The following is a 10,647-nucleotide window of genomic DNA, read 5'->3' as shown; positions in this document are numbered from 1 at the left end:
GCGTCAAGCACATGTCAGATTAATGCGTTTTTAACACGACAAATCTGACAGCCCTAATATTAACGCATTAATTCGTATTGATTAATCATGTGCTTTAACACGTTAATGTTCACAGAGCTAATTCTGATTTAAACTGACTAAAAATTGGACAAATGTAGTTGTTAAGACTGAAGGTTTTTGCAGTGAGGGGGATTCCGTTTCTTTTTGAACGTGTTCCTCTCATCATGTGGTTTCACCAGAACCACAGTACTGTAGCCGCTCAGTGAACTCACCCTCCAGCTCGCAGCCCAGCAGCTCCAGGCGGAGCCCGATGCCCTCGGGGGTGGCCCTCTCCGGGTAAATCCTGACGTATCGGGTCCGGAGAGGTCCGAATGTCTTCAGCTCTGGGGTTTCATGGTTTTGGTTTCCAGTGAATACCTTCAGGGGAAACCAACACATAGACTTAGATTTTTTTTGTTATCTCAACAAAGCTGAAGTTCAGAGCTGCAGAACTGCCTGAACTTTAGTCAGCTGCAGCAGATTATTGTCTCTCTGAGGACAGAAGTACAGCGGCTCTGCTACGTGTAGGAATACAGCCAACGTTCAGCCTTCCAGCCTCGTCTGTTCAGCTGCTGGACAAAGAGCAGCACAGGAAACAGAACAGAGCTGCAACAAAACATACAGATCAATGTCTGCAGTGAAGCAGCGGGAGCCTAATGGCCGGCCTCGTCCACCGCCTCGCCATCTGGAACGCATAGAGGAGGATGTCACACCGGCGGGGCAGCAGAGGAGGGGAAGCAGGGGCTGGAAAGCATGAATTTCCTCTGGAGTGACGGTTACAGACTTGGCTTTTCACGCAGCCAGAGTTAAAAAAATGTCTCAGATTCCTGAGTGAATGTTTCTGCTCAGATCCAGAGCTAAAGCTGCAGTTTTAGATTCACTCTGGCAATTCTTGGGTTAAACCTTGACGCAAATGAAAGGTCACCTTGGGTCTGGTGGTGTTGTCCTCCCTGATGAAGGTCCACTGATCGCCGTCCAGACTGTGGCCGACTTTGAATCTCTTCATGAAGACGTTGCGGTCGCGGTGTTTCCCGCCCTGGATCATCACACCACTCACCATCTTATCCTGGCCCAGATCCACCTGTGGAGGAGTTACAGAGTTATATCATTTAGAAAAAAAGAGGAAAACGTGACCAGAAAGGTACGCTTTTAGCTTTCTAGTCTGGACAGAAAGAACGTAATCATCATTTCACGTTTTCTTGTTTCAGTTATTATAATCTAAACTGATTAACAACAAATTCCCTTGTTAAGGTCCTTTACAATGATGTCAGAAGAGTTACATTTGTGCGCAGTTTCAACTAAATCAAATGAAAAATAAAATAAAAAGTGGTTTCACTTTAAATACTAAAATAAAGTCATTCTAGCCATTTTAAACAATGTTTTAAATACTTAAGGTAATAACTAAATAAAAGGCAGGAGCATTTGACGCTTATTATATGCCTGTCCATGTTAATCAGTTTAACAAACCAAATTCATACAATTAAGTAGAAAACACAATCCTTTACAAAAAAATACTAGTAAATTAAATTATTTTACATGAGTGTTTTGTATCATTTACATGTTAGATGTTTTTAAATGGCTAAAAAGAATTTATTCCATAATTTCACACCAAGAACAGAAACACATCTCGCCTTAACATTGGTTCAAACTTTAACCTGTTCAAAGTAAAAAGACCTCTTAAATTATACTGACTAACTCTTAAAGTAAATAGGGTAAATTGAATTTGTGATCAAAATAAATCAATCTCACCACAACTGAATCATTTATCGCAGTTTATATTTTTTATTAATTTAAACAAATAAAAAAAAAATATTTTTATTTATCTTCTAATTGGTTTTGTTGTTAAACTCAGACTTTGTTTAATTAAACAAAGTTCAATGAATCAATCGTTGGTATATATGAAGTCTGAAATTCTAAATATATTTACATTCATTTAAATGAGCAAAAACACATTTAAAATGTTATTTAAATGTAAAAAGTTACTTCAATTAAAGTTTACTTTCTAAAATGTGAGTTTTTATTTTTATCCATTTAATAAAGTTTATTTAAAATTATCCACCTTAAAATATGAATTTGATTGAACACTTTTTATAAAATTGTACTCTTTATTTTTTATTTATTTATTATATATCTGCTGTTTAATAGTTATGCTAACAAGGTAATTTCCTCGTTTTGGGATTATTAAAGTTTTATTTTTTTCTATTTTAATTTAACTAGTTAATCAAATGCACATGTAGGATACTTTTCAAGTTAATCTAAAATAATAATAAAAAGTGCAATCCAAATTATTTAAATATAACCTGGAGAAAATAAAATGTTATCCGCTTATTTCACACCTGCTACAAAAGCTCATTCCACCTTAATTAAACACTACATAACAAATAAAATGTACATTTTTTAAATAATTTTAGCAAAGTAAACCAATGCTTGAAATTGACTTTCATTGGTGATTTAAATTTGTGCGAAAAACATGTAAAAACTTGGAAAAATTCACCATCTGCCTCTAGCAAGGTAGGAACTTTGACCTTTACAAACCGGTTTCACTGCCAAACTCTGAGTTTCACACCAACCTGCAGCCACTCGTTCCTGAAGGGCTGCTTGGTCTGCTGTCCGGTCCAGCCCGACCTGCCCGTCAGCAGCCGGCCGTTCTCGGGCACCCAGCCGCGGTCGGCGAAGGACGAGGCGCTGACCTGAGCATCGGTGATCTGCCCTGATACCATCCCCAGCATCACCGAACACGGGGAGTCTGTAGAGCGGGAGAGGGACCATGAGAAAATAAACCTCTGTCGAGTTTTAAACTCATCATTTATAACCTCAAAGAAAAAATCAGTAGAAACTCTTTATCTAGGGTGATTAGTTTATTTTATTGTCACACAATCAAACAGCTCTGTTCTTTAAAAATAACTCTTCAGATTCTGTATTTATGTGAAAAAATAAACAGAAAATACAAATCTCTGCAGTTCCTCAAATGACCACTAGAGGGTTTGAGATAAGAGCAAATTCCAGTGACTCCAGCGCGAAAAAGTAGAATTTTACAACAAAAGTAAACAAACTTCTAAAACTGTTTCAATATTTAGTCCTTGTGATCCACTTCTGCAGAATAAAACAGTAAATCTATAGAAAAACAAAAGTTAACATCTGGGATTTATCATTTTTTGTGGGAGAGAAGTTAACTTTTCCCACCTGAGCAGAGAACATCTTCCTATATCGACTTCACAGAGGTGGCTCACATCAAACAGCGAGAACGTAAGGATGTTAGGCCATGAGCGATGAGGCAGAATAATTCTGCTCGGCTTTACTGTAATGAATGATGGAGTCCTTCTGCTGGAGCTTATGCTCGCTTTCAGAGCAATCATCTTTTCAAATCAACAAAGAGCGACAGGAGGTGCCGCTCCTGCCGGCAATAAAGACGTCGCTTTGATTTATGATCCAAAGACAAAAAACCTTTAGAATGAGGCCCCAGCACAGAGCTAGCAGGTTCAACTTTAAAGACATTCTTCTGGCAGGTTTTTGAGGAAATCTTGTCAAAGTTTTTTAAAAGTTTTTAAAATAAAGATGTCTCAAAGACGTCACATCCATCCCCTCAAAGGTGACTCTAGATCAGGGGAGTCAAACTCAATCGCACAGGGGCCCAAAATCCAAAACACACCTGAACGAGATAAACATTTATTGAACACACTAAAAACTAACATTTTAAAACTTTACAACCGTAACTTTTTAACATGATTATGAGCTAGATATATTGCATAACCTGTGATAATGCTAGTGTGAATGCTGTAAGCTGAATTTGGCCGCTAATGATGCTAGTGCTGACAGCTGAAAAACGCTAAAGCTAATAGCTGAAATCACTCAAACTAATAACTGAAATCACTGAAGCTGAAATCACTGAAGCTAATAGCTGAAAGTTCTGAAGCTGATAGCTGAAATCACTGAAGCTAATAGCTGAAAAACGCTGAAGCTGATAGCTGAAATCACTCAAACTAATAACTGATATAACTGAAGCTGATAGCTGAAATCACTGAAGCTAATAGCTGAAAATTCTGAAGCTGATAGCTGAAATCACTGAAGCTAATAGCTGAAAATGCTGAAGCTGATAGCTGAAATCACTCAAACTAATAACTGAAATCGCTGAAGCTGAAATCACTGAAGCTGATAGCTGAAATTACTGAAGCGAATAGCTGAAAAACGCTGAAGCTGATAGCTAAAATCACGGAATTAATAACTAAAATCAATGAAAACAATAGCTGAAAATGTTGAAGCTGATAGCCAGCTAGAATTTCTGCTAAATGACAAATTAGAATTAAAACCTAAAGAAAAAAAACTTAGGTTAGTCAAAACAGCTAGCATGTAGCTGAAATATTAGTTAAACTTCAAAATCGCCTAAAAAATCTTAGTAAATACCAAAATAGTCCAAAAAGCTAGCAGAATGTCAAATTGTAAAAATTTTAAGTTTTAACTTTTTTAAAAGATGTTTATTGTCTTTCATCCTCGGGGTTACCTGATATCCTGCAGCCGTAGATCTCGAAGCGCATGCAGATGCCTTGCTCCCAGGTCAGGGGTCGGATGCGAATGTAGCGAGTCAGGGTGGGTTTGGGGAGGTCAGCTCGAGCCACGTCGGTTGGATTTACATTCCCATCAAAGATCTAAAGACAAGCAGGAAGGGGTGAGAGCTCGTGTTGCTTTTGCTTTCTGGATCTTTATCTTTGTTAGTTTCAAGCGGCTCTCTTAAAGAGCTGTAATCCCATATTAGGTCTATGTTTTATTTCCACTTGATGTTCTCTGTAACTGTTATGACAGAAAAATATGTTTTTCTTATTTGTTTGAACAGATTTCCAACAATGGATGAGTGACTGTGAGTTAAAAGGAGGGAATTGAATGTGACCTCTTTAAGGCTAATAATATGGTCAAAAGCAAACAAATAAAATCATAACATCTCGATAAAAACAGTTGTCAAACCAGTCGTCTCTTCATATTATTCACTATTAGCTCTTTAACACCGGAGCTCTACTGTCTATGTTCTTTGATTTACTGTAACTTTTCAACCATTAACACTATCAATGTAGAATTACATTGATAGTGTTAATGGTTGAAAAGTTACAGTAAATCAAATATTTCGTGTTTAAGCGTCGCCGGTGAGGCCTCAAAGGCTTAAACGATGTTTATCTTCACATGAATGACTGAAAGGAACCTTCTGCTTGGAGCCTTCCTTCACCGTGACCCAGTCCTCCCCGTTGGAGCTCAGGTCCACTTTATACGTGCGGACGAAGTAGCGCTTCTTGGTTTCCCTTGAGATGGCGCCCTGTGTCCCGATGGCAGTGACGAACCGCAGAAAACCCAGATCCACCTGGAGACGGACAAAAGGATAGAATAAAGAGATGGTTACAGGCAGACCACAACAACACAAGCCAAAGTCTTTGATCTCACCCGTTATAACATGATATTTTATAATATTTCTTATGAAACATTTTAGTATTTAATAATTTTGATCTGGTTACTACTGTGAGTTTTCATGAGTGATATGCTACCATCATTCAAAAATCCATCCATTCATTTATTCATATATTTATCCATCCATCCATCAACGGATAGATGTCTGCAAGGCTCTAAAGTAACAATAAATCTTTGTATTTTTTTAGTTTTAATGTTTGCCAGTTGTTTTGATGCTTACTGTGTAACCATGGAAACAGGACTTTAGTAACAAGATAAGATTGTCTGCATTTCTACATTGAATCTACATAAAACAAAATTAATTAACAAATGTTTGAAGTATATATATATATATATATATATATATATATATATATACACATATATATATTTAAAGATGCTGCTTGAAGAAACCCACAAGTTTACATTTAGAAACAAAGTGTGGAAAAAAAGCTAATTTCTTTCCAAATACCCACATAATTTCTACTTCTGTGTAACAAAGGCCACAAATTCTGACCAAAAATGAGTCCAAAACTGTAATCTTCTTTACTTCCAACAGACATTAACTAATTTTAAATCAGCTTTGGTTTATGGTGAGTGGAAACTTCAGTTTTACCTTCTCTTTAAATTATTTTAAGTGTTTGGTCTTCCATGAGCCAGTTCGGAGTGGCATGTTGGAATTTTCCTCGCAGCTGAAGGGATTTTTTTTTTGGTGGTTTGACTCAAAGCTTGTTGTGTTCTGCTGATTGAGTTAGTTTGTTGGAAAGTCACAAACAGAAAGGGGTTTAAAGACGGCCCTGAAATAGAAAAGAATGTCAATTGGAAGTGATTTGATTTAGCATGAAGACAGACCAAACACAGGCAGCAAACCGCATTTCTGCTCGTGTTTTATTAACCAAAGACATTTTCCATTTCAAAGCGTCTTCTTTATTTCAAAGGACTTCTTTATCTCTAATTGAAGTTCCAGTCACATTTTCTCAATTTCTTGGAAAGATTTTTTTCCCATTATTCCCATGGAATTGTGATCCAAGTGATAAAAAACCGATAAGACTCTTTCAGATGGCCTTTCTTCCAGCATTAGGGCTGTTCAAAGGTCTGAGCAAAAAGTGGCAGAAAAAGATTTAGAAAGTGAAGGATGTGATCAGTGCAGATAACACCAAGCCGCTGCTTATCTGAAATGAAGAGTACTTCAATTAAATCAGCGCGGACACCAAATGAATGAGACGATGCTTCATTTCACGTCAGTTTTCGTGTTTGCTAGCGCTGGAAACCAGACCAGAATAAACTCAGAAGCATGTGGGAGTCTGGGTAAAAATGTTTGTAATTATGGAGAGTGTGAGGGAAAGCCCCCGCGGGTTTGCGTTTTTTTAGGGACGGAGCAGGAAGCAGCACCCCGCAAGTCCGTGACTGACGGCGAGGCCTCTGGGAAACAGAGTTCCACGCTGCCACTCCCAGAAGAAACACAGTTCCACGCTGCCACTCCCAGAAGAAACAGAGTTCCACGCTGCCACTCCCAGAAGAAACAGAGTTCCACGCTGCCACTCCCAGAAGAAACAGAGTTCCACGCTGCCACTCCCAGCTACATTGAACGTTTCCATTCCCACCAGAGGCTGAGACACCAGAGCACTAATGACACGATCCACGACCAAAGATGGATGCCAGGAGTAAGAATAGTTGGGACGGTTAGAAACAAGCTGCTGGGAAATTAATGAGGCGTAAAATGTTCTTCATTTCAACAAAACTCACAACCAACACGGAGCACTAAGAGAGTTTTAAAGTTTTTAAAACACAAGCCAGTTTTTAAGTTTTACAAACTGTCTAATTGGTTATTTCTGAGGGAATAGTGTTTCACTGTTCAATGTGTAATACTTTACTATAGTAGTAAAATAAATACAACAAGAAAACTATTTTATAAGTCATCCCACAATCCTCGGTTGAATATATACCTTTTCATTATTAGCAAATTTTAAAAAGTGTTTTTCTGAATTTGTGTGGTTGTTTAGTTATGCAGAAATCATATATCCACCCGAAACAAAACCGTGACCCAAAAATTGAGGGTTCACGGCTTTGTGTAGAAAATGAATCGTTGTACCCCATTTTCTACAACTTTGTTTTTTATATTAAAAAACAAATCTACCTTTGATAACATAAAATGTCATTTGCCTTTTAGAGCCTTCATATACACTCAAATGATTGAAAATGTAAAATGGGTTTGAACATTGGGTTTGATGTGTTTTAGGGTGATGTTTAAAAGCTTCTCTCCAAATCAATCTCAAGTTAGCAAAATGTTAATTAATAAAACTTGACATACTGTATATACAGCATATTAATATACTATAATATATTAATATACTGCAAATATATATATAATTATTTTGATTTTTTGCCATTGACCCACTAAGACAATAAAATCTTCTAACCTATATTACTGTTTGGCTGTGACACCACTAAGCCCAAACCATTCATCCTCCTCCCCCATGCTTTACAGTTTGGTGTTAATCTAATATCACACAAAAATATTAAGTATAAACATCACTGTTTACAAATGTTTTATTTAGGTTCAAATCTGCAACTTGTGCGCCATCCTGATACTTCGTTGTAAATTTAGAGTTTATTTACTCTTTTGCATCGAAAGAATAACCAAAAAAGTTAATGGGTGTGAGAAGCCGCATCAGGGCCTCATAAGATGAATCCAACCAGAGTTGATTTGTGTTACGTCCAACAGCAAAAGCTTCAGCGTTTATTGTAATCCTCGCAGCTCCAGTCCTGCCTGGAGATAACTGCCATTCATCTCCTCATGACTCAACGATTAGCAGCGACAGCCACTCATCCCGTGGAAAACAGTCCCATTCAGAGGCCAACTTCATGGATAAATACAATTAAACAAAAACACTGCTTCTTCCTGCAAAAACTAAAAGAGCTGCAGTTGCTCTGGTTTCTCTCTAGAATAGAAATTTGTCGATTTGAGGAACATTTTGAATATAAAAATGTATAAAAACTGATGTTCTTTAATCTTTCTACTTCACATTTTGCTGCAATTTAGTCTATTTTGTCACAATGTGTCAAAATTTAATTTTTTCATTTATTATTACAGGCTGACATTTTTATAACAGCTTCAGTCAAATCCACATTCAGAAATAATCACTTGTTGTCATTTCTCAAGACTGATATTGCATCATTTAAAAAACCCACACTACATGAGAAAAATAAATTATTTAAAATGACATTTATGGTTATAAAAAAGAAATATCCTAAGAAGCTTTTTAAATGATCCTCTTTCTGATCTGTGAATGATTATAAAAATTCTTTAAGCTTTATTTATACTGCTTTATTATCATAAAAATGTTTTCCATTTCCGAGATTTACTGGTATATAGTTTGTCAAATAAAACTTAATATAAAAATAAAAAGACAATCAACCATCTTATGCTGTTTTTGATCGCCAATAAAGAATTGCAGTGAAATTTTATTAGAAATTTTTAAGAAAACATGACTACTAAACATCTGTGAATCACAAATCTTGGGTGATGTTCAAGAAAAAAAAAGCAATTTCTTCATTTTCTCCATAACTGTTTGTCTACATGAGTAACTGAGCTGCTGAAACCCAGTGAAGTGGAACCCTGACTGAGAAGATGAGTAAATTCATCACAAACGTTCACTTTTCAACATATCCTATCAGGGTTCCCACAGTAAATCAGCTTTTACTGATTTGACACCAAATGCCCTTTCTGACACCACTCTGTGTTTAACTGGGCTGGGGACCAGCACAGGGAGAGACCCAGAACTACATAGGTAGGTAGTAGCGTGAACAGTCTTATCTAAGGACCCACACTGGATGAAGCTCCCTGGATTCCTACAGTCAGCTGAGCTCAGTAAATTCATCACAAATAAAAAACACATCCATGACCAACAAGCAGAAATGATAACTAATGTAACTGAGAGCTCTAAGATGACAAAATGTCAACTTAAAACAGTAGTTTTAAATTTCTCTTCAGCATCACAAATAAACAGGAGAAGTATAATGATTTAAAAGTGTTGCAAATGAAAAAATATTAAACTCCTAATAAGCTGTGTCGTGACTTTGAAGCAGTTCTGAAGGTAATTTTCTTTTTTGTGTGATCAATAAAGTTGAATTCTATTCTATTCAGCTTGCATGCTTTTCAACCTTCAGATTTCAACTAATTTAGTCGTAAAAAAAGGGAAAAACAAACACATGAAAACCAACATGCACATATTGGATGCTGCTTGTTGTTTTACTGGTGTATGAAAATAAGAACCAGTGAGATCTCATTTGGGCCTTTATTCTGTCATTTATTAGGAATTAGGCTTTTGCTGGGTTTGTGTGGAGCAGCATCTGGATTCTCCACTGATTAATAAATCATATTTGACGACAATCAAAGTGTTGAAACTGTATTGATGTCATTCATTTCAACCGCTAACAGGCTGCATCGTCTTGCGGTTCAGATAAGGGTTGGGTTTTTAATTGTTTCTGGAGGGTTTACAAGTTCACTGGGGTAAATATCTGCGCTGTGAAAGGTCAGCCCCTTTGTCTTTATGGAGGCCTTAATGGACCCTCCAGATGCTGCCGATCTTCCTGGTGGCGTCAGTAGATCCTGGAGACAAACGGCAGGGTGTCTATAAATACCTGAAGTCTGGGGAAGGAAGTGTTTCCTGGCTCCACACTGCTGCTCTTCATAACAAATTGAATTAGCTCAACATCTAAAGACACCCATGTCCATTTAGAGCAGGTGAAGTGTGAAAGCTTGAAATGCTTTTGTGTGATTTTAAATTATTCCCAGATCAATGTGGTTTTTATTTCCACTCTGACCATGTTTTGATCTATTGTAAAAGATTGGTCTTCTAATTGTGTGAATGGATTACAGCATTCACACAACAGTGATTCTCCTGCTCCTTTCCTTATGTTTTTTGGCACGAAAAACTCAATCATACTTACAACGATTTCAGTTAATATTGGTATCAAAACATTCAGCTCGTTCAGGACATTACTGCGTGTTCCTTTTCTATTCATAAACTTGATAGTTTTTGAAATATCAAGCAAAATATGCCCCATGAGAAGTGAAGGAGATTTTTTTCAAATTCTTCAAAAACTTTGAAACCATTATTATAATTTGGTAATGAGCTGTTATATTAGCATTATGCTAGCTTGTTTTGGCAATTTAGC

The 10,647-nt window shown here is 36.8% G+C and overlaps 1 protein-coding gene across 1 annotated transcript in view; it reads right to left on the bottom strand.

The window, feature by feature from the left end:
* The window catches only part of LOC112151249 (neuropilin-1a), an 82,939-nt gene that overhangs the window by 17,013 nt on the left and 55,279 nt on the right, over window positions 1-10,647 (bottom strand). The window contains exons 7-11 of the mRNA XM_024280050.2: window positions 5,228-5,383; window positions 4,538-4,682; window positions 2,610-2,785; window positions 965-1,120; window positions 273-417 (exon numbers count right to left, since the gene is read on the bottom strand). Coding sequence (XP_024135818.1) covers window positions 273-417; window positions 965-1,120; window positions 2,610-2,785; window positions 4,538-4,682; window positions 5,228-5,383 — 778 coding nt within the window. The remainder of the gene's footprint in view (window positions 1-272; window positions 418-964; window positions 1,121-2,609; window positions 2,786-4,537; window positions 4,683-5,227; window positions 5,384-10,647) is intronic.

Source organism: Oryzias melastigma, linkage group LG17, assembly GCF_002922805.2.
Source record: "Oryzias melastigma strain HK-1 linkage group LG17, ASM292280v2, whole genome shotgun sequence".
NCBI lineage: Eukaryota > Metazoa > Chordata > Actinopteri > Beloniformes > Adrianichthyidae > Oryzias > Oryzias melastigma.
Note: the sequence above shows the minus strand (reverse complement) of the source record. Positions and strands in the feature narration are given on the sequence as shown.